General features: G+C 42.1%; 1 protein-coding gene across 6 annotated transcripts; it reads left to right on the top strand.

The window, feature by feature from the left end:
• Positions 1-319: 319 nt before the first annotated feature.
• RNF19B (ring finger protein 19B) lies at positions 320-19,362 on the top strand. 6 transcript variants are annotated; one of them, XM_036885202.2, is made up of 9 exons: positions 322-1,103; positions 9,104-9,309; positions 10,483-10,627; positions 12,035-12,197; positions 12,684-12,798; positions 13,819-13,959; positions 14,817-15,099; positions 17,605-17,736; positions 18,474-18,667. In XM_036885202.2, exons 1-9 carry the CDS (start codon positions 472-474, stop codon positions 18,493-18,495), a joined length of 1,839 nt encoding a protein of 612 aa, XP_036741097.1. In that variant the 5' UTR covers positions 322-471; the 3' UTR covers positions 18,496-18,667. The 6 variants fall into 6 exon arrangements, with proteins under 6 accessions (XP_036741096.1, XP_036741097.1, XP_036741092.1 ...); XM_036885197.2 differs by having other exon boundaries at positions 325-1,103; positions 18,524-19,362; XM_036885198.2 differs by having other exon boundaries at positions 326-1,103; positions 10,486-10,627; positions 18,524-19,362.
• Positions 19,363-23,299: the final 3,937 nt, after the last annotated feature.

Raw genomic sequence — 23,299 nt, 5'->3', positions numbered from 1 at the left:
TCTGATCCACTCCTGTCTACTTTTTACAAATGAAATAACTGAGGTATCACTTTCTGTAAGTGGCAGTCAGCCTTTCCGGGATGAAAGGCATACCGATGACTCTGCCTTGGGAATGATGGGGGTAGAGGTGATGGACATGAAGGACGAGGCCAAGAGCCCTCCGGTTCCCGTCTCCTCAAGATGGCGGCTCTGGAGTAGGCGGAGCTCCGCCCCAGCGCTGCCGTCCCGCCCCCCGCTCGGCCCCGCCCAGCCGGCCTGGCCGCGCTGCCTGTGAGGTGTCGAAGCGAAGCGCCTGCGCAGTGGGCAGCGGCGTGCGGGGCGGAGGCTTTATAATCACTTGGTCGCGGCCGTTTGGTTTCCATCTCGGAGAGGGCGGCCCAGCCAGCTGCAACCAGGGCGCCGGCTGCGGGGGCGCTGAGGCGGGAGCTGTGGCGGCGCTGGGCGGCGCTCGCCCCTCGGCGTCTGGGGGCCATGGGCTCCGAGAAAGACTCCGAATCGCCGCGCTCTACATCTCTACACGCGGCCGCGCCCGACCCCAAGTGCCGCAGCAACGGCCGGCGCCGGCGCCTCACCTTCCACAGCGTCTTCTCCGCCTCGGCCCGCGGCCGCCGCTCCCGGGCCAAGCCTCAGGCCGAGCCGCCGCCCCCAGCCGCGCCGCCGCCGCCCGCCCAAGCTCCGGTTGCGGCCCAGGCCCCGCCGCCCGAGGCTCTGCCCAGCGAGCCGGCCGCCGAGGCCGAGGCGGAGGCCGCGGCTGCGGCTGTGCCCGGGTTCGACGATGAAGAGGCGGCGGAGGGCGGCGGCCCGGGGCCCGAGGAGGTGGAGTGTCCACTGTGCCTGGTGCGGCTGCCGCCGGAGCGGGCCCCGCGCCTCCTCAGCTGCCCTCACCGCTCGTGCCGGGACTGCCTCCGCCACTACCTGCGCCTGGAGATCAGCGAGAGCCGGGTACCCATCAGCTGTCCCGAGTGCAGCGAGCGACTCAACCCTCACGACATCCGCCTGCTGCTTGCCGACCCGCCGCTCATGCATAAGTACGAGGAGTTCATGCTGCGACGCTACCTGGCCTCGGACCCCGACTGCCGCTGGTGCCCGGCCCCGGACTGCGGGTGAGCGCGGGGGCGTGGCCGCGGGGGGCGGCGGGCTGCGGCGGAGGGGACCCAAGGCCTGCAGACCGGACCCCGCGCGGGGCCGGCCCGAGAGGCGGTCCTCGGCGCGGCGTGTGTGTGTGTGTCCCAGCACGGAGGGAGAGGTGAGGGATGACCACTGGGCGGGAGAGGAAGGCGGCACCTGCGGCCGGTTGGTAACCGATAACCGTCGACGAGCCCAGAAGAGTGGTGTGAAGGCACCCAGCACGGCGCCCCTACCCCTGGCTTGAGGTGGGGCTGAGCGATCGATGAGGGGAAGGGAGCTGTCCATCAAGTCAGGAGGCAGGGAGGGACAGTTTTTTGTCGGGTGATGCCCCTCAGTCCAGAGGTAGGGGGTATCTCTTACGGAAGGTAAGCAGGGGTATCTGGCAAAGAACAGAGTGAGAATATCGTTCTGAGGAGGCAGCGCTTCGAAGGGGTGTGTTCAGTTGGCTGGGGACAGACCTAGCAGTATTGCAGGAGAAGGTGTGTTCTTTCTGACCAACACTGCTGAAAGTTGGGATGGAGATGATGAAAATGGCACTAGGGGAAAAGGACAGATTACTCGAGAGCTCTGGGGGCACCCTCAGCATTGTGTGCCTTCTGTGCCAAGCTATTGGGAGGCCCTTCTGTGGTTCTTAACACTGCTGCCTTGGGCAGGGTGAGGAGTAGACAGACCCTTTCTTTGTCCAGCGAAGCAATGGGGCACTGAGAAGGATGCCCAGAGGTTGGTATGGTAGAAGAAAATGTGTTTCCCAGCCCCTCTGATCTTGAGCTCTTGATGTCAGGCCTTTTAACGCACCACGTATGAATTTTTAAGGTCAGTGAGAAAAAATGCAGTATCTCTGCAGGAACAGAATGCCACCAGATTTAACGATCTGGATCGTTCAGTGGAGACCCCTCTCCCACGTAAAAAAAATCTGCGTTTTTGTCAATACATCTCATGAGTGGTTGCATGCAGTTAAGAGGGGCTCATCTAAGTTGTTGGGAGTCAGACTGTGCCATTACCTGCTCTGTGACCTTGGGCAGATAATTTTATTCCTGTGTGTCAGGTTTGGGGAGCAAAAAGATGCTGGGGACTCCTTGCAGTGTGTAATGCAATGCTAGTAAAGAGCTGCTGATCCTTTGCTTTAAAAGAGGTAAAAGGGCTTTTAATTGTAGTCTATAATCTAGACTGTTTTAAGATTTCCATGCTGCTGCTGGTTGTTTCCTCCAAAAGAAACTGACGTAAGAGTGTCTAGGGCGTGTGGAGAGTTAACTTTTGTTTTCCTATTTGCCAAACTCTAAAAATGGGTGTTATAATCTCACTGGGATGGGGTTTCTAAATTACTTTTAAGTGCTGTGGTCAAAGCTGCTGTGTTTGTCTACGGTAGGTCACTTTCACTTTCAGTTAATAAGTCTGGGAAAGAACCTTGTAGGCTCTTGTAAGTTTGCTTATATCTGGTGGTCTGGTGATCTTATTGGCCTTAAGAGGTTAATTTATATGGTGTTCAGATTTTACAGACACTATTGGTCTATTTTCTGAACCAAAGGAATATTTACTTAAGAGAACACTGCATGGTTCATTTTGGAATAGTATGTTAACACCTTTTTGAGATGTGAGTTTCCTTGACTTTTAACTGAGAAATGTGGCATCACTGATTATCTTTCTGGAAAAGCTCCCTTTTTGTTTTTATTCCTCTACTGTCAGTCTCTGGTTTTGCTAACAATAAAAATGGACAGGAATTAATTTACAGTCTTGGTGATGACAACTCCAAGCCATTTGGAAGTTACTAAAGAAGTAAGCCATTTCTTAATTTAGCCAAGTGTTGGGTTAGTATAATCCAGAGGGTTTTTTTAAATTAGTTAAAATAATTATAACAACTATGTGTGTGTATACTTTTTCTAAATGAATTGTCTGTGGGTTTAAAGGTGAGGTCTGGGGAAAAAGCAAGTAAGCTGGCATGTAAGTATCCATGTAGGCATACATAATTTAATTTGATCCTTACAATATTGTAAGATAGTGTGATCTAGTTTTACAGAGGAAGACACTAAAGTTTAGATAAATTGAGTGAGTTATTAGTCCTATAACTTGGTGGTGGAACCAGTCTTGGAACACTGGCTTTAATTCCAACTAAGGCCATTCTTTCCTCTTAACTTTATTTTAAAAAACATGCACTCGTCAGAAGTATTGGGGATGCTACTGTTTTGGGTCATTTCATCAGGTGTGTCCTAAGGACTACATTGAGAGAGCCGAGGATGCTAAAATCTAGTTTGTTTTCTGATTCATGTTGGTAACAGACTCTTACCTACTTTATTTTTCTTACTTGAAATGGGCCTAATCCTTTCCTGGCTTGAGAGACTTAATTAATGTGCTGCAAGTGTTTTTGAGATCTTTCTGTGAAGGCATTAGACAAACAACGAATTAAGTTTAAAATACTGTCACTTCCCAAACAGGTGCCTGAGTTCCTTGGGGATGTGCACAGTGGTTTTGCCACACCTCTTGATGGCCAGGAGAAAAATAGCATTTTTTGTTTTGTTTTAATCAAACTGTTTTGTTCTTCCTGGTCTGGTAAAAATCATGGATGAGCACTAAAAGAGAAGCCTAAACCCCAGGTAACTCTTCTTGTACCTGTCCATCTTTACTGTCTACAGATCAAGTTCTTGACAGCCAAATTTATCAAGTTCTTCCTTTATTCACTGTGTGTATATGTGTGTGTTTTGGGCAGGGTGAGGGAAGTATGTGAGTTCCCTTACAGAGTTCTGATCATTAGTTTCACTGTGATTACTCTAATAATTAGAACACACTATATATTAAAAGATTCATTATTTACAAATTATTTGTAGAATAGAGCAGAGGGTCTTGAGTTTTTCTTTTGCCGTAATTGAATGTGATTTTATTTGTAAATAAGGGGACCAGTTTCAGTGGGAAAACATTCACATTATTATTTAATATTAAGTATGATATTACCAAATGTAATCTTCAAAACATACTTTTAAATGAGAAAATTAACTCAAAATACAATTAATATTTTTATACTTCTTCATTATCTTCAGACTATAACCTATTCAGAAATGACTTCATTTTAGTTTCATACAAGTAGATGTTGGTAAACTCATTTTACAAAGGAGAAACAAGTTCAGAGAAGTTTCAGTGTGGGCCTCAATGTCTCGCAGCAGTTGATCCATTACCCTTTAAGAGTCTCTGCTTAAGCATGAGATCACTTCAGTAAATCATGTAGATATGTGGTTTTCCTCTCGGGTACCCTGTTGCCAATCTTCAAATCCCTTCAGAATCTCTAAAAGATTGAGGGGTGAGCAAAGAAGGCAACAGAAAATTTCCTGGTGAATAGTGGCAGATCTTCCGCACAGATGAACAGGAGGTAAGGCTTTCTTGACCTAAATTCTTTGTGCAGGTCCACTACTGCAGCCTCATTGCTGCCTCTATCTGCTCTCCCTCACACCGGACCTCAGCAAGTACTATCAGCTATTGGCTTTCCTGGGCTACAAAATCGAACCATAAATGGGAAGCTTCTGTTTGTCTCTATCCCATTTATGAGGAAAGAGCAAGCTCCCTGAGCAAGATGAATCTCTTGTCACAGAAAGAGGACTTTTCCTCTCTGAAAATTCCTAGACCTCTAAAGTTAGCTGCATACCTTCTATTGCACAACTCTTCACTCTGTCCCCAACCCCACCCCAACTAGTTCCATCATCTTCGAGCCCAGTATATCTTTCTCATATTTACCAAAGTACTCCTTCTAAAGTGGAACATTTTATATCACTCCCTGCTTAAAACTGTTCATATCTGACCTATAAGGTGATTTCTTTTGTCTTTAAGAACTTACTGTTTGTATAATATATCCTTATAATTTAAGCCCCTTTATAGTCTCCAACCATCTTTTGTTCTTATTTTCTATTTTTTTTAACCTACGTCAATATTTCCCAAAGCATATTATAGACATTACTGGAAATAAAAATGTTTTGTGATCAAGTAATCTTGGGAAATACTGGATTGAACAAAATAAAGCAAATTTATTTCTGAGCTGCTTAGACCCTTTGAACATGCTAATAAACACTGTAAATCTTGTTAATGCTAAGGTGGAGTGTCAGTCTTCAGTCTATATAATTTCCCCAGACTTAGATCACCGGAAAACATTTTCATTTTTTTTATGGTATCTTTAAGACTTAACTGAAACTTTCCCTATTTGCAGTTTTCTAACCTCCTCTAATGGTTATTATGACCTGCATTAAGTTAGTGTCCTTATTTAACAATGAACCTTCTGCTCTGAGTAGATTGAGAGCTCCTGTAGAGTAAGATATCTATGTACCAACTTTTTCTACAACTTTAGGAACAGAATCTTTTAATTAAGTCCCAGAAGAATGGGATGAACAGTTGAATTCTGATAAGAAAGATGAACAATATGAACAATGCAGTTTTTGGAGGAGAAACAGGAGTGTGGACAAGAAGAGAATATACATGATCATTCAACAGACACTGTTGAGAATTATCAGGTGTTGAACCTTAGGTGAGAAGTAGTTACTGCAAAAAGGACTTAGACATGGTCCTCTTGAACAGGGAGGTTGTCCTGGTAGAGGAAATAGATAGATAAATTAGAAATGAAATGTATAAGTACTAGAGAAATCACAAGTGCTCTTAGAGGATAGATGAAGTTTTTGCATAACGGTGTCAAGAAAGACTTCACAGAGGAGGTAATATTTGATCTGGACCTTGAAGAATATGAGTAGAAATTTATACCAGGCAGACAAAGATGGAGTAGAGAAAAAGCATTTTAAAGCAGTGTTATGAGCAAATGCATGGAGGTATGAAAATGGAAGACTGTGTGGAATCTAGTTTGATATGGGGGGAGTTACTGGAGATCAATCTGGAAAGGTAGGCTGGATTCAAATTGATAGGCCTATCTATGCTGTGCAGAGACGCTTAAGTTTGAAATACCTTTTTCATTTTTTCTCTTCTGTTGAAGAATTTTAGGCAAAAGAGTAACATCATGATAGATAAGCTTAATAGAATTGGAGTGGGGAATGAGACCAGATAGTAGTCTCTTGCAGTTGTCTGGTCAAGAGGTGATACGGGGTTTGAACTAGGACAGGAAGAAGGAAGATGTAAAATACAATGACTTGGCCCATGCCTGACACCCTTATGCATGCTCAGTGTCCATTTGCAGATGAAGTTACATGGCCTGGAGCTAGGAAGTGCAGACATAATATAAGAACACATTTCTTTAACTACCAGGGTCTATTGGAGCATATCCAATTCATACTAATGGGATTTACCCCCCAGGGCTGAAGTCAGGTAATGCTGTGGTCTAGCCTGTCACACATTATGTTTCTGAAGATTTAGGAAATTAACAAAATTAGTAAAAGTTGTATGAATTTAAGGGGAGAGAAAGAATCTGTCTGTCTTCTTAGTAGCATGTAATTTCCTACACTTTGTATTCAGCTTCTGTTGAGTGAGCTTGAATGTTTGGTTAAGCTAAGAGAGAGCAAGGCAGGAGAGAGAGGATGTGGAAGACAATATACCACACGGAAGAGAAGGAATGAGATGGTCAAGGCAGATTAGGTACCAAGAATGAGTTCTTCTTTCAACTACCTGGGGGGAAAATTGCCCTGTTCAGAATTCAGGAGTTTACCTCTAAAATGAGTTTACACAAAATTTTGGGATTAAGTGATAGATAATACCTGGCATATAACAAACCAAAAGATACATGGTTAAGTTTACAAGATTGCTTTAGGTCAGAGTAATGGCCCATGGGTAGAGTTAGAATGCCCTGGGAAGAGTAAAAAACCCAAGTATGAGAAGGTCTCTGTCATTTGTTCAGCAGATATTTTAAGCATAAACTAGTATGCTAGACCCTGGAGATTAAAAAATGGCTGATACTTCTCCTTGAGTCTAGTCTGGTTGGGGAAACAGATAATTACAATACAATACAAGTATTATTTAAATAAATTATGCACAGGCATGAAGTAGACAACCAACTAACTGCCTGGAGAGGGTGAGTGTATTTTATAGAGAAGATGATGTTTGAATTGCCTCTTAAGTGGATAAGTATTTGTCAGGGTAAGAAGTAAGGAAAGAACATTTCTAGACAGAAGAAAATATTATGCAAAGGCTAGGAAGTAGGACGAAATATGCTGTTTTTACACCATACCTTTCAGGGCAAGATCTCAAGGCAGTTTTGGAACATCCTCCTTTTTGGGGATAGAAGCTATGGGTTTGAGATTTAAACTAGTTCAGTATCATGCAGTTTGAGTCAGGGGCAAGTAGTCCAGATCAGGAGCCCAAAAACAGGAATGGCAAGTCTTGTGCACTGAGTAATTCTGTGTCATGGTAATAGATTGCTGTGGGTTCATGAATATTTGGGGTTATTTCACTTCCTTGAAACCAAATTCCATACCCAAAATTGACATTGTGATTCCTATCAAATGTTCTTCTATTAAAAGAAAAAAAAAAAAGGAATCTTGATAAATATTTACTCCCACCATGTGAGGTAGGAATGGATCGTGAAATGTTCAAGGCTCCCTGACCAGCAGCCTATCTAGGTTGTAGAGTCAGAAGTTGGCATTGCTTTTCTGAGATCATCAGTACCTTTTCCATTTGACACAAAATAGCAAGCAAGTCATTTTCTTAAGGAGAAACACTGTTTATCTTTAGTAGATATTTTGCAGCTAGGCGGGATAAATTTGCTCAGAACTCCTACAGGATATGAATCATTTGCATTCATACATTGACCTATTCTCACTTTGCTCTTTCTGAGAATTTTAATACAGCCTGTATTATATAACATAGATGATACCTTGTCATCAATATTTTCAGGGTCATTCTCAAATCATCTTGCCAAATCTATGATAAACCTGAGAACTTGAGCTGCTATTATGAACATCTAATGTACATTCAAATAAACATAGAATAAATCCAAGAAAACATTATTAGCCTTTTCTATAAGTTGAGGTCTTACAGGAGGAGAGTATGAAATAGGGGATAACAAAGTCCAGATGGCAACACCTAATCCTGTAATCATTGACCTATCTAAAAAGTGTTTGAACTTCACAACTGCTGTCTTCACTTCATTTGTTTCTGTAGGTTACTTTTTTTAAGTTAGTGTCCACTTGTTAGGGTAATCTGAACATTTAGTTGACGCATTTAGAGTTACTCAGAAGGGCTAATAGGTATAAATACATTGAAATGTTTGTGGGAGAGTAATTACTGGTAAATAAACATGACTTTTAAGAAACTATTAATACTGGTGCTGATAGATTCTGAATTACCCATCTTTACCAAGAGAGAAAGGAAGAGAGAGATGTGGCCTTACTCTATTTTAATTGATAAGATAAATGAATGGTATTCTTAGATTATGGAGCCTGTCAAGAAAAAAGATCTCAAGGTACAGATGTGAATTTAAAAAAAAAGTATAGAAAGATAAAATGAGCTTCAATAGGAGAAGCTGATCATGAGTCCATCTGTGGCTATTGTCTCTCAGGCTGTGGTCAGACCAGCTTCACAGTGGAACTTAGAAATGAAAAAGTATACTGGCTTTAGTTTTGCTGTTGCTCTTTATTTTACAAATGTTCTGTCTTTAATGTAAACAAATTCTAAGCTCTCTAAATATAGTAAACCATCAAAAGGAAGTAGTTTTGTACCATGTTATTTATGAAACTAGCTGTGGCAAACTGCTTCTAAAGCATCTTAACCTGTGACTAATACATGCTAGAAATTTAAGCTAAATATTACATTTTCTCCTATTTTTTCAGGAAATAAATGATTTGTATTTTTAGAATCTCAAGAAGAACTTTACTTTTTCACACAGCATACGTTTTGCAGTTTGTTATGCACATTCGTGCATGTGTGTTATGTGTTCTTTCCTCTACATCACATGTAGTGGTGGGGGAGTGCCAAACAGTGTTAGCCCACTGGAACCGATGAATAATGTCTGGCTTGGTTAGATCATCATTACCTTACTGATATCTCTTCCTATTTCCTTACCCAGTTATGCTGTAATTGCCTATGGCTGTGCCAGCTGCCCAAAGCTGACCTGTGAGAGGGAAGGCTGCCAGACTGAGTTCTGCTACCACTGCAAGCAAATATGGCATCCAAATCAGACGTGCGATATGGCTCGTCAGCAGAGGGCACAGACTTTGCGAGTGCGGACCAAGCATACTTCAGGTCTCAGTTACGGACAAGAGTCCGGACCAGGTATAAGTTGTCACTGTCTCTTTTTCTGTTTATTTCATGTTTCATATTGTAAGCCCAAAGCTAAGAGAGATTACCTTACTGTATAATCAAGTATTTCCTGGTATCAGAGAGCAGAAAATATTTGGTAATATTTCCAGTGTTATATTTGATATGTAGCTTTCCTTTCTGACCACTGTAGTTATCTAATCTATAAATCAGTTACATTGGAATACAACAAAATTGAATTCTGTTTCTACTTCAGAGTAATATGCCTCATATTGGAGAGCAATTAGGTCTTTTTGCCAGGGGCTTTTTAAAAACTCACTGTAAGCACAAAGATATTTAATTAGTGTTAAACCTATACTGTTTTCCTATTAGGTTTAAGTGCATCACTGCTTTTGGAAGTAGGGTACGGATTTAAGGAATGGAAATAATATTAGTATGGATTAATGATTAACCTTAGAAGGAGGAACCTTGACAAGTCAGAGTAAATCTATTTAAAAATGTCAGTGGGTTTATTACCTTTTATAAATGTACTTTATTTCACTGATGTCATTTGGGAGAGGCTAATAGGAAAGATTTTACCATTCACTTTTTCCTGGCACAGGATAATCTCCTAAATTGTCATTTCAATACAATAGTTCCCAGCTTGCTGTGAAAATTATCAGGTGCATGCTGCATAACATACCCAATTATGTTTAGGTTTTAAATTTGAAAGTCTCATGGGAAGGTACTGTGGGTTGTGTTAACAGCCAATCACAGTGATACTTGCTGAGCCTGAGAGATGAGTTTCCCAAACTAAAGTTCGAAATTTAAATCCAATTCCAAGCTGCAGACCGCTCTTCCTCCACAACTCTGCTTTTAATTCTGCCAGCCTACTGGCTGGTGAAATTTCATTTCTCTAAGAACCGTCTTTCTCTGTAGGGAAGTCTCCGTGCTCAGAGTGTGGCTTAAGTGCTGTGTAGGATGTCAGCTTTTGGGCTACCCAACTCAGTATGAGACAGGATCCATTTTATGAAAATTCCTGAGGTCTAGACATAGCCAGACTTCCAGTGAAGTGAATTACACAATTGGAATTCTCGGTTACAAGTTCTTGATTGCCTCCTCATTTCTTATATATACTCCTAGGAATAATAAAGTCAAGCTAGGTTTAACTGGGGGTATTTTTCTACCCATTCTTCCTTTCCCCCTTAGCAGATGATATCAAGCCATGCCCACGATGCAGTGCTTACATTATCAAGATGAATGATGGAAGCTGTAATCATATGACCTGTGCAGTGTGTGGCTGTGAATTCTGTTGGCTTTGTATGAAAGAGATCTCAGATTTGCATTACCTCAGGTGAGATGTGAAATGTGCCCACTGCTTTTTTAGTCTTGTTCTTTTACTGATTTAGGGAAAAGAGCATCAAAGAGACATAGCTGTCTGTCCTCTCATTACACCATAAGGATGTAAAAAAGCTCCTCTGGAGCACCCCTGCTGTCTTGTATATCCCTAGCTTGGCAACTTCCAGGGACTGTTTCCATTACCTTCCAGATAGAATTCAATTCCTCTGGCTTAGCTTTTAAGTCTTTCTTGTGTGGCCCTTATCTACTTTTCTAGCTTTTTCCATTTGCTTTCATACATGCTACAGTCCAGATAATCTGGACTTGCTGTTCCATGTGTCTCTTTTGTGCTATCTTACCTCCATACTTGTTCAGGTTCTTTCCTTTGCCTGGGATGCTTTCTATTCACCTCACCCTCCCAGCAACCCCCCCTTTATCTCAACATATTCAATTCTTATACACCCTTCAAGGGCCACTTAGATGCATGTTATCTGTGATGCCTTCCCCATCTTTTTCTGTCTCATTCTTCTTTAATGACATTCCTTAAATGTTTCTTTATAAATACAGTCATTACTTTTATTTCATGTACATGTCTAATTTTACTAAACTATGTAAGTTTCTTAAGGCCAGAGTTATCTTTTTATAGTTCCTTGATTGTAGAGACTTTCCAGAGAATTCATTGGATGAATATTAAAATATTGTCCTGAAGGAGTTAATATTTACAAACTTAACATTCATTGTATGTATGAAACACTTTCATTTCAATTTAGCAAACCTGAGTACTTACAGTCTACCAATTATTTGGGGACATGGATGCATAAGACATGATTCCTACTTTCAAAATTGCTTATCCCATCTAGTAGGGAAGGCAGGACAAGTGAGAAAGAAATAATGGTTGGACACAGAAGGGCTGAGTGTGAAAGTAGCAAAACTCCAAGAGTTTGAAACTGAGATAAACAGTGTGTTGAAGGCTTTTTATATCCTTTCCCAGAATGGTGGTTTGCAGTACCTTGTGGCTGTAGTAGGGCATAAGCCAAGAAAACCATGCAGATCTTTTGGCATAGTGCTTCTGGATGAGATGTCAAATGTGTAGGCCATGCAGGATCCCAAGGAGTATCAGGCACGGAAGCTGGATCAGTGTTAGTGGTTTAGGGAGGACAGAGTTCAGCAGAAAAGAATGGAAAAGAGGTTTTGAGTCTGGTGTCCTGCCTTTACAAAAAAAATAAAGAACCCAGAGCTATAATAGTCTTATAATAGTTTGTCCTTGTCCTTTGCTCCCCCTCATGTAATATATTCATTTCCTGTAATCCCTTTAACTGTTAACATTCCTAATGAAAAGAAGGCTCTTGCCCTTACCAAGCCCCCTGATGACAACAGCTGTATTTGTAATATTGACATTAACTTCAGCATGTTTCCTCTGCAGCCCCTCTGGCTGCACATTCTGGGGCAAGAAGCCGTGGAGCCGTAAGAAGAAAATTCTTTGGCAGCTGGGCACATTGATTGGTGCTCCTGTGGGAATTTCCCTCATTGCTGGCATTGCCATCCCTGCCATGGTCATCGGCATTCCTGTTTACGTTGGCAGGAAGGTAAGACATGCTGAGTTCTGTGCATGTTCCATCTTCAGGTTTGTTGGTAAAGATTTGAAGGCAATGGGGAGGAATTTATGTTTCTTAGCTGCCTGAAAAACAGCTGGTTCTTGAGTAAAAATAAACTAAATCACTTAAGTGTAATAACTCTCGAATTCAGGGCAGTTAAAACCTGATTTTCACAAATCCCTAAGAGATCTGAAAGTTCTTATTAACATCCTGGACCTTGTTTTTTTTCTCTGACTTTAAGGTGAAATGCTTCCTTCACTTCCCTGAGTTTTCTCTTCTTGGATTAAATTTTTCTATATTAATTTATATTGTTCAGCCCTGAGTTAGGTTAAGATTTGAGAAAGATGTCTCTTTGGAATGGGGGATATATGTTTTAGTATAGATAATTTATAAGAGAATATTCACTTGTCCTTTTTCTCCCTGGCAAAAAGATTGATGTTCTGACCTGCTAACCTGGATTTTCTTTCTTGGTCTTAGATTCACAGCAGGTATGAGGGAAGGAAAACCTCCAAACACAAGAGGAATTTGGCTATCACAGGAGGAGTGACTTTGTCGGTCATTGCATCCCCAGTTATCGCTGCAGTTAGTGTTGGTAAGCTAGCCAGGTCTATGACTCTGCCCTCTCCCCTCCCCTCCAAATCAGCTTTCTGACTCTAGCAGTTTAGCCAGCTGGCCAGTTATTTCACCTGGAGGCTCCTGCATTTTATGCCAAACCTACCTTGGGAGTGAACTCTCCTAGGTAGTAGTAGTATGATTATCAGCTACACTAAATTATCAGAGTTTGGGATCTTTCATTCTTATGTTAATGTCTAGAACTCAGTTTGGCACATACAAAAGGTTCAATTTAAGAATATTACTTTAAAGCCTAGTTTTTTCCGCTTCATCTTTTTTTCTTCTTCACTTGCCATGGGACCCACAAAACAAAATTACTTTTATTTGCATAATGCCTTACAATATTTTGGGAGGCATGAGTGTTTGTTTTAGAATAATAATACTAACATTTATGAGGCTCTCCTTGTGCCGAGCAGCAGATCTAAAGGTTTTGCATGCATTAATTGATTTAATCTTCACAGCTGCACAGTTGTAACCGAAAGGTACAGTAATTTGCCCAAGATCACGTAGCTGAGACATGAATCAAGTCAATCTGACTTGAGAGCCTGTGCACCTAACAACTAACCCATTCTGCCTCAAACAGCAGTAAGGTTTTAGAATTAACTCTCTGGGGGGTATCCTAAACGCTAGGAATCACTTATTTGATGTCTGATTATTAATTGATTCTTAAATTAGCACTTCAGCTGTGAATGGAAGGGGGAAAATGAAAACAGCATGTATTTACTGTGCTGGATACTGTACATACCTTCTCTTTTGATCATTGACAATCCTAGGAAGCCATGTCAAGGTCATATGGCTAGTAAGTTGGAGCCAGGATTCTAATCCAGGCTTGTGATTCCAAGTCTAGTCATCATTGTTAGACCTTGCTACCTCTTTGGGATAGCCATTTTCTCTCTTTCCTTGGCCCTTATTAAAGTGGTTAGTCTGCTTGGACTGGGAAAAGAATTCAGGGCAGTTAAAACCTGACAGACTGCTGACATGTTATCTTTTCTTCACTCAGGTATTGGTGTCCCCATTATGCTGGCTTATGTCTATGGGGTTGTGCCCATTTCTCTCTGTCGCGGGGGTGGCTGTGGAGTTAGCACAGCCAATGGAAAGGGAGTGAAAATTGAGTTTGATGAAGATGATGGTCCAATCACAGGTAAAGAAAGGATTTTAACTGCCCTATGAATTTATGGGGCACAAGATAAAAGCAAAATTCAGCACATTTTACAAAGAGATTGTCATTGGATTACTTCAGATAATGAGCTTTGTAGGGGGTAAAGTATTTTTAGCTTTTCATTTCTTTGTTCCAAAGTTATTAGGTTAATTCCTCTGATACTTGCCTCTTGTGGCAGGTAGAAACTAGTAGGATTCCAGGTAACTCCAAGTATGCTGGGAAAAAAAGTATGCTAGTGATTACAATAAAGTTTTCTATTGCCCAGTACTCTATAGTTTTCAGAGGACTTTACAGAGTGATTATCTCCCTCCATCTTTACAACAGCCTTCTGAAGAGGGAGGGCCAGGGCTACTATTATCCCCTTTTACTGGGAGCTTCTTTAAGCTTTTGTCTCAATATCTGTTAAATGGGTTTAAGAGCTTCTGCAGAACTGGACTAGAGCAGTCTTCTGACTTCTACTTTGATGTTGTTTCTACTTTACCATACTAACTAACCTGAGACACAGATCCCCAAAGGCTTTTCAAGCTTCCTGCTAGAATCAGCATATGACTTAAACATTTAAAAATCTTTATGATTCATTACATCTATGGTATAATGGAGGGAATAGTGGACTTGGAATCAGAATTAATAGTTTTGAGAGACTAGCCTTGACTTGGACAAGTAATTTTGTTCTAAGCTTTCATTTCCTCATCTAAAATTGGGGCTATTAGTGCTTAGTTATTGGGAAGATTAAATATGAACATATGTTTAAACACCAGATGTGTAGTGGCTGCATGTAGTAGCTGTTCATTAAGTGAATACATGAGTATTTTTCTACATGAATATTCTCCACTCTGAAGAGTCATCAAGGAAGATACCAGATTCTGTTTTGATCCTATGCAATCTTGAATCAAGATGTTTGGTTCCATCCCCAGTGGCAGATGCTTGGCGAGCCCTCAAAAATCCCAGCATTGGGGAAAGCAGCATTGAAGGCCTGACTAGTGTATTGAGCACCAGTGGGAGCCCTACAGATGGACTCAGTGTCATGCAGGGGCCATACAGTGAAACAGCCAGCTTTGCAGCCCTCTCAGGGGGCACACTGAGTGGTGGCATTCTTTCCAGTGGCAAGGGAAAATACAGCAGGTAAGCAAATAGATCATTTCTGAAAGAACCAGTTGGAATTATAACAGTGACATAACTGTACTGCGCCATTTCTCTGTCAGGCATGTCCCATATATCTCATTTTGCTTTTATCATCAATGGTTTTTATTTTACCATACTAACTTGTATGGTTGTTTTGAACTTGTAGAAAGCAGAATCAGAAAGGTTAAGGGACTTAGACAAAGTTCAGTATTCTTTACACTGCACCGTAGCAGCTCCATGTAAAGAATAATCTTAGCTTCAGATCCTCCCTCTACTACATTAGGCTGCCTGCTTCAGGAAGAAAGCAGTGTTCCCAATGCTGTGTTCTCCTTTAGGCTTGTCATAGGCCTTCAGTCGAACAGTACTTAAACTGTATCTCATTGGCTTATTGGTGCTAAGATCCTTATTACCTTCTATTCCTATTCTCATTCAATAGATAAGGAAAACTTATTCTGTGAAATTGTGCTGAGAATATGTAAGAAAAGGTCATTGCTTGGTCATTTCTCCAATTAGACAAACCAGAACATATTCAGAGGAGCAAAACGGATGTTACATGAGGAGCAGTTAGTTAAATGCAATGAAGAAGAGGGACCCGGGGAGGGGGAAGGTGGCGCAAAACAAGGTGCGGAAGTAGCTGAGATAGTTGCCTTCAGATATCCGAAGGACCTTGAACTGGAAAAAAGTTGGACTTCTGACTCATGCCAACAGGTGGATTCAGATGACTTGGCAGAAGCCAGAGGGAAACTACTTTTGTTTCATTATAGAGAATGTAGGGAAAATCTGTGTAAATGTGAAAGTATATATAGTCCAGAGAAGGAATGGGTTCTCTTAGTAGACACTGAGCTGCCTATCCCTGAAAGTGTTCAACATGAGACCAGATGGCCATTCGGCTATTAGAAGGAGTCAGGTGACAGATGGCAGATGGACTGGGTCCCATACCTGAGTGCCTTTCAGTCACTTGGGAGCCTATTGAATAGAGACTTCAGGACCATATCCTGGAGGCATCTGTGTTTTGAAAAGCCTCCCCAGGTGATTCCTCAGGTGATTCTAGCATAGTCATTACTACAGCTACATCTGGGAACCACCTAAGTGGATGGCCTTTGTGAAAGGCCTCTTCCAGTTCAGAGAGTGCTTCTGTGGCAGACCTAAAACCAGAACCCAGGTCTCTGACTTGGTGTGCTTTCTACTGCACTGCCTCTTTCCTGGGCTGTGGCACATTCCTGAAGGGCATCCAACACTGGAGCTGCAGAGCAAAGGAACAGTGTAGGCAGCAGGAGGGGGTGCTTGAATGTGCAGTTCCAGGCTGCTGCTGACCTGGCTGCGTCTCATGACTCTGATTGTCTCTAGTTAGGGGATCCCGCCCCCACATGCCAGAGGATCACTGCTGGGCTTTCTTAAAACCAGCACCCCTATAAATAAGCAGACAGACATAATTGGAGACTGACTTGCTGAAACTGCAGATTGGCTAGTCCAGCTGTTCCGGTTCTATGAAAACCTTTTATAGGAAATGAATGAGTCAGATGGGTTTCACAGTGAAACCCATCATGAGGATACACTTAAGTGTGCAACAGAATGTTTTTGAAGCCAAGAAAGGAAATAACTGTGGGTTCTCAGCTCTGAGACATCATTGGGAAAATTTGCTACTCTTTGTGGGGGTTGGCTCTCCTGTCTTTCAGTCACATAGCTTGGAGGTAATTTGATTGTTAAATGTTTGAGTTCCTAGTATGTGCAAGACACAGGATAAAGTGAACAAAATGTGGTCTCTCTTTTTTTTTTTGGAGCCCACAAATGAGTGGGGCAGAGATGCATAAATTGACATAGTAAATAGGTAGGTGCTGTGGGGGCACTTAGCAGGAAGTGACCAGTTTTCTGGAAGAGTGAAGGAGGACGACACTTTGTTGTTAAGGACTGAATATGAATTTGTCACATAGCGAAAGGAAACTTCCAAGTTTCCTTTCCTTCATGTGCAAGGTCATGGAAGCATAAACTGTGTATAAGTGTGTAAGGAAAGAAAAAATTTAGAGTGATTATGATGTGGGACCTATGGTGAGAGACGAAACTGGAGCTTGGAGGAAGATCAGGAAGACCTTAAGTGCCTGTTGGCAATAGGGAGCCAAGAGAGGATGGTTAGAGCGACCGTTTCTTATCCATATTCGCACTGGTCTGCAAGTTGTTTGACTTAGACTTACGGCTACTGAAGAGGGAGCCCAATTGCAGTTAACCAGGCAGGAGATGTTGAGGGCCTAAAACTAAGCAGTAACAGTGGGGATAGAAAGGAGGGGACGATTTCAATAGATACTTGAGAAAATATGTGGGCATCTATATGAGTTATGTGACAATTGGAGAAATTGTCCATTGGAGATGGACAATGGAGACAAATGGAGAAATTGGAAGATCAGAATGACTGCATTTGCAAGAGAATAATGGAAGAGTTATGGGCCAGGAAGCAGACTGTCTTGGAATACTCAGGTTTCGTATTAACTTGAACGTCCCCTCTTTACACAGGTTAGAAGTCCAAGCCGATGTCCAAAAGGAAATTTTCCCCAAAGACACAGCCAGTCTTGGTGCAGTTAGTGACAACGCAAGCACTCGTGCTATGGCCGGTTCCATAATCAGTTCCTACAACCCACAGGACAGGTATGTGAACAGTCAGAGGTGCCCAGGAGAGGTTGCAGTGTTGGCTGGCTACTAAGCCTTCAGAAGCTCAGTGCCTCATGTAGGGCGCTTTCTGTGTTCTAGTGAGATATGTAGTGTGTGTGTACCCTTTGAATTCATTGAGCAAGTTTTTGATATGGATGTGTTTGACATCTCCTGATTGATTCTTGTTTGCACTTGATTTTTAGAGGTTTTTTTCCTATTTCCTTTTCTTTTTTTCCTTTTTTTTTGGTCTCTATGGATATTGCCACAGTGTACTTACATGGAACTTAAAAACTAGGTTGGTGTTCACTGATGGCTGTGGGTCTGTTGTTTCTGCTCTCATAGACCAAAGGCCTGTAGTCTCTCTCTGGTTGCTGTGGCTCCTGTAGCCTGTTTCTCTATATATTGAGAAGCTAGTGTACCTGGTGTGGTGTGATTGCAGCACTCCCTGTGTTAGAGATTCTTCTGGTTTCTTCTAATTGTGGCACAGTATTAAAAAGCTTTGAATCTTCTTTCATTGTCATATTCTGAGTAAGATAGTGTGAGACTCTGCGTTAGTTGAATTTTGGGAGCTCTTTTTTAGTTGTTTAAAGAGATTAGCAGAGGTATGTTTGTGTGTTTTAAATAAACAAACAGGATCTAATTGTTTATGTTCACTAAGCATGAGCTCTAGTCTATTATTTACCTATGTTTTTGGACTTCTTAATCCTGAACCCACAAACTGCTTTTACCAACAGGTATAGTATGACCCATGCATGACTCAGCAAAGTGGATTTTGTCTCCACAGAGAATGTAACAATATGGAAATTCAAGTGGACATTGAAGCCAAACCAAGCCACTATCAGCTTGTGAGTGGAAGCAGCACAGAGGACTCACTCCATGTTCATGCTCAGATGGCAGAGAATGAAGAAAGTGGTGGTGGCAGTGGTGGTGGTGGCGGCGGTGGCACTGGCAGCAATGAAGAGGATCCCTCCTGCAAACACCAAAGCTGTGAACAGAAAGACTGCCTGGCCAGCCAACCTTGGGACATCAGCCTGGCCCAGCCTGAGAGCATCCGCAGTGACCTGGAGAGCTCTGACACACAGTCAGACGATGTGCCAGATATCACCTCCGATGAGTGCGGCTCCCCTCGCTCCCATACTGCAGCCTGCCCCCCGACCCCCCGAGCCCAAGGTGCACCGAGCCCAAGTGCCCATATGAACCTCTCTGCCCCAGCTGAGGGGAAGACTGTCTTGAAGCCAGAAGGTGCAGAAGCCAGAGTATGAAGTGGAATGAATGCTCCTGTTCTGAGAAGCACACTTGTAACTGCATCTTTTGGAATTTTTTTCTTTTGGTGGGGAGGGGGTGTGATTTATGTATTTTATTTCAAAGATTCTCTGGTCACAGGTGTTTCTGAGAGAAATTCTGAGAAATTTGCTATTTCTTACCAGATTAAAAAAATGGAAAATTTGCCCTTAGCCCCACCCTACTTCCCACCCCCTCTCCCCTTTTCTTAGTTTTAATTTATTATTTTAACTGATGGTGGCAATCTGTGAGACGTGTCAGAGTGTACAGATGTATGTGTGTATATTGTATGTATGCTAACATTACTGAAGGACACATTTTAATAAAAGATTTCTGTTGTAATTCAACTCATCTCATTTTCCTTGGCTTGGATAGTCCTGCAGAGCCAAGTGTTTGATTGAAACAGCCCACTGCATCTTTAAAAGTCTCTAGATCTGAGTTTTATTGTATTCTAGAAGACTGCAGTACAGTCATCTATAAACCAATGACTACTAGCCTGACAGGAAGCAAAGCTAGGCTGGTTTGAAACTATGTAGTCAGACGGAAGAATTGGCTGACTCAGCAGACAGAGAAGCTGTAGATCAAAATGAACCTTGTTTGCCCTCTAGAGAAAATTGTGCAGTTTTCTTGTTAAACCTACATTTACCCTTTTCTGCACTATAGTCACTCACTATTAGAAATGTGCTTCAGAGGAAGGGGCTCTTCAGAGAGATCCCCAGTGAATGTTGCAGGATTACCAGTTGGGGAACAGAGTATTCCTACCAGAGGAAGGAATGTATTGATTTTACGTAATCACCACGTGATAACCTAGGTATTTATTATGTTCTCAGGTACACATTCCCTATTCCAAAAAGCTTTCTCAGTTTTGCCAAACTAACTAAGAGGGGCTAAGGAATCTGACTAAAATTTGTAAAGAAAGGAGAGAACAGACATGCCATCAAAATCTCACCATACTTAATTTTATCTGCTCTTATAAATTCATCAGAACTGAGCCAAGTCAGTAGTACTTGGGATTTTGGCTGTTTAGAGTAATGACCTTAGAAATGAAAGCTCATACATGGCACAGGAGAAAAATTAAAAGATTCATGAGACCTAATGGAAGATTCCAAATCTGGCAGTAACTTACTTGTGACTGTGAGTCAGTTACTGTCATGCCCCTAATTTCCCCGACTGAGTATTTAATAAAGAGTTTCCAGTGGCAAACCTCTAGCACCTTAGCCCTGGGCCCAGAGGAAGAATTAGAAATATCCTTTCCCTGAGGACCAGATAGCTTTCTGTTTCCTTTCACAGATGTACCTGCTGTCTGTCTCCTTGGCCTGTGCTTTGCTGCAATGAGTATGAGGAGTCTGGACAACAGCCAGCTTGGGAGATTCATAGCTCTTGGGCACTATAGCCAGACTTAGCACATTCCCCTGCACCTGGGGCAGGAAATGCTGTTAGTGGACTTTGGGTCTCTGGAAGAAAGTGCCCTAGAGGGTGCCCTTGTATGAAAAGGAACCTGTTGGGAAAAGGTGCGGACAAGTCTGGAAATCTCTGAAACACAAATTACCAACTCAAGACTTGAAATTCTCTTGAAGGTTCATCAAGAGAGTGATAAAATCAAGTCTGTCAGAAGCACAAGATTTAGCGGCCAAGTCCGAATTCTCATCTGGGCGCCACTTCTTACTGCTGTGAGATGTGGGCAACTCCCTCCAGGTCTGCTTTCTTAGCTAAATGGGGCTAATCCTAATGATGGGGTTGTAAAGATTGAGATGGTGCGCTTGAAAATGCTTTTGGTGAAGGCCCATGTTTCTTCTTCCTGCAGGAATAAGAATAAATGAGAGATTATTGGTATCATCTAAGAAAAGCCCAGAACTCTGTAAACGAGAGGCTATGAAAAACAGCTTATTCTAGTCCTTTGCGGCACTGCTGTCCCAACGGCCCTGACGTTGGCAGATGAAAAGGCCCATCAGCACCACCTGGAGGAGAGCATGAGTAATGCATTGGAAAGTTGGCTTAGAAAATGGGGCAAGTTTAATTTCTCTCTACAGCATTCCTTCATTTTGAAATACCTACTACATTACAATTATAGGATGCAGCAATGAGGAAAACACAAAATGCCTGTCCCTGTGGAACTTACCTTCCATGGGAAATGAGGAAAGCTGAAATACACAATCTCGATGAGGATAAGTGCACAGTAAAACATGGAAGGTGAAGAGAGAATGGTATCTTGGGCTACTTTAGATGAGTAGTGTAGGTAGGCCTCTTTGATAAAGGTACATTTTATTAGAGGCCTTAATGTAGTGAGACAGAACCATGTGGGTGTCTAGGGGAAGAACATAACAGACATGAGTTTACACGGGCCCTTGGGTGGAGCATCCTTAATGCTGTTTGAAAGCACACATGCAATATTAGGGGCCTCTCATGGCTGGAACTAAGTGGACCACAGAGGAGAGTAGTAGACTAAGTTGAAGAGGTGGCTGGGGATGAGAGTGTGTAGATTAGCAAAACAATTCTGAAGACAGGAAATTCTAGATTTCTCTGAGGCCAGAAAAAGAGGTTATCTTAAAAGCCAAACACATGGAGTACTTTTGGTCAACTTGAGAGCTGAAGCTGGGAGAGGCTGTATCTACTCACCAGACCTACTTGGATGGGCCACTGGAAAGTAAAATGTGGATATGAAATAGGTACTTTTTCATTCTGAACTGTTTCTAATAACTATCTTGTATCTAGAGGCTAGAAAAGTAAAAACTACATGTCTTAAACTTCCTTGAAAACAAGTTTCTGAATGTAACAAGTTTTGCCAAGTAGTTGCACAAATAAGATGTGGAAGGAGGAAATGATTCGGGGTCATCTTCAGCTACTTTAACTGTTGCCCCCACAAGGATGTAGAGAACTTAGGTTTCTCTTCAACGGTATTCTAATATCCAACAGTTGCTTGGTGGTATTGAAGGGCTTCCTGATCCATAAAAAACGGTGAGTGATGTGTTTTCTTATAGTCTTACAGCCTCCTGATTCCTCATCTTCCTGATGGTGGCATCTCCCATAGCAGACCAATCAGAGTCTTTCCTGGAGGCCCGGCATGGAGGAGCCCACTTGCCCAGGCTTTCCAACTCCCGTAAGCAACCAATTTACCTGTATTTAATCTTTTTCTACTTAAAACAGGTAGAAGGGTTTTGCTTCCTGATAATAGTATTGGGTTCCAAATAGTATTTGGTTTCAAAGACGAGACTCTTAGATTAGTTGTATTTGACTAAGTTGTATTTGAAGGAAATGAGGAGCTAGTTGCCATTGGAAAATGGTAAACTAGTAGGCAAAGATAACTTACATCTGAGGCCACCTGAAATGAAATACTCCTTGGAAGAACGACTTTGGCAGACAAAGTGGCTGCCATGATAGACCGTCACGTTAAGAAATGAGGGCTTGGATTGGTGGTGACTATGCTAGACAGGTTAAAGAAAGAAAATTAAAGACTCAAGAGTTTTAAATTTTTGGCACATGGCATGTTTGGGAGAGTCCCATAAGAGTTCTGTCTCTTGTGGCTGCAAGGCTGATGTACATGAAAATCATGTAGATTCTGGATTTTGAATTACAACATAACTTAAATTCTTAGCCTAACCCTGTCCCTTATATGAAAATTAGGGCATTGTTTGGAAAAGAGTGGGATCCTGAAATGGGTGCATTTGAGTGGATTTGGATAAATCCTAGTGTTCTGAATCCACAGCCTCCACTTAGCTTCTCTTACCAGTAGAAGCAGCCCTTTCCCTCTCATTGATATGGCTGGTCGTCTTGTCTTCCTTAGAGAGCTGACGTCATTGCCTCGAAAGCGAATGCCAGTACTTCTCATGTCCCACCAACTACCTATTTCTGCCACCAGAGGTTAACTAGTGTCAGATCCCAGAATGCTTCTGGAAGGCAAACATGGAGTCTGATCTGAGAGAAGGCCTGAAGAAGAATTGTAAAATTTTGCTAATTTGAATTAGTAGAAACCTGGGGAATGTGCTAGGATTGGATTCTAAGGGCATTAGACCAGGAAGAAAGGAATGTTATTTCCATTTGGGTTGAGTTTATTAATGTGGGCATTCTAGAGATTCTGGGTTCAGTATATTGGCTTTAGCAGCTAAAAGTAGCTCTTGGCAGGTTGGTTGGATGAAAGCTGGACCTTATAGTGGTCTACACTCAAAATAAATTGAAACACCATTAGTATAGCATTAGAAGATGAATCCAAAAACATATGAAGATAGAAATATTGTTGCAGATTTATCATATATATGACCTAATTTTGCCCTCCAAAATTGCT

The sequence above is a fragment of the Manis pentadactyla genome, chromosome 4 (genome assembly GCF_030020395.1).
Source record: "Manis pentadactyla isolate mManPen7 chromosome 4, mManPen7.hap1, whole genome shotgun sequence".
Classification (NCBI taxonomy): Eukaryota; Metazoa; Chordata; class Mammalia; order Pholidota; family Manidae; genus Manis; species Manis pentadactyla.
The sequence above is the reverse complement of the archived record's forward strand: the minus strand, read 5'-3'. Positions and strand labels throughout refer to the sequence as shown.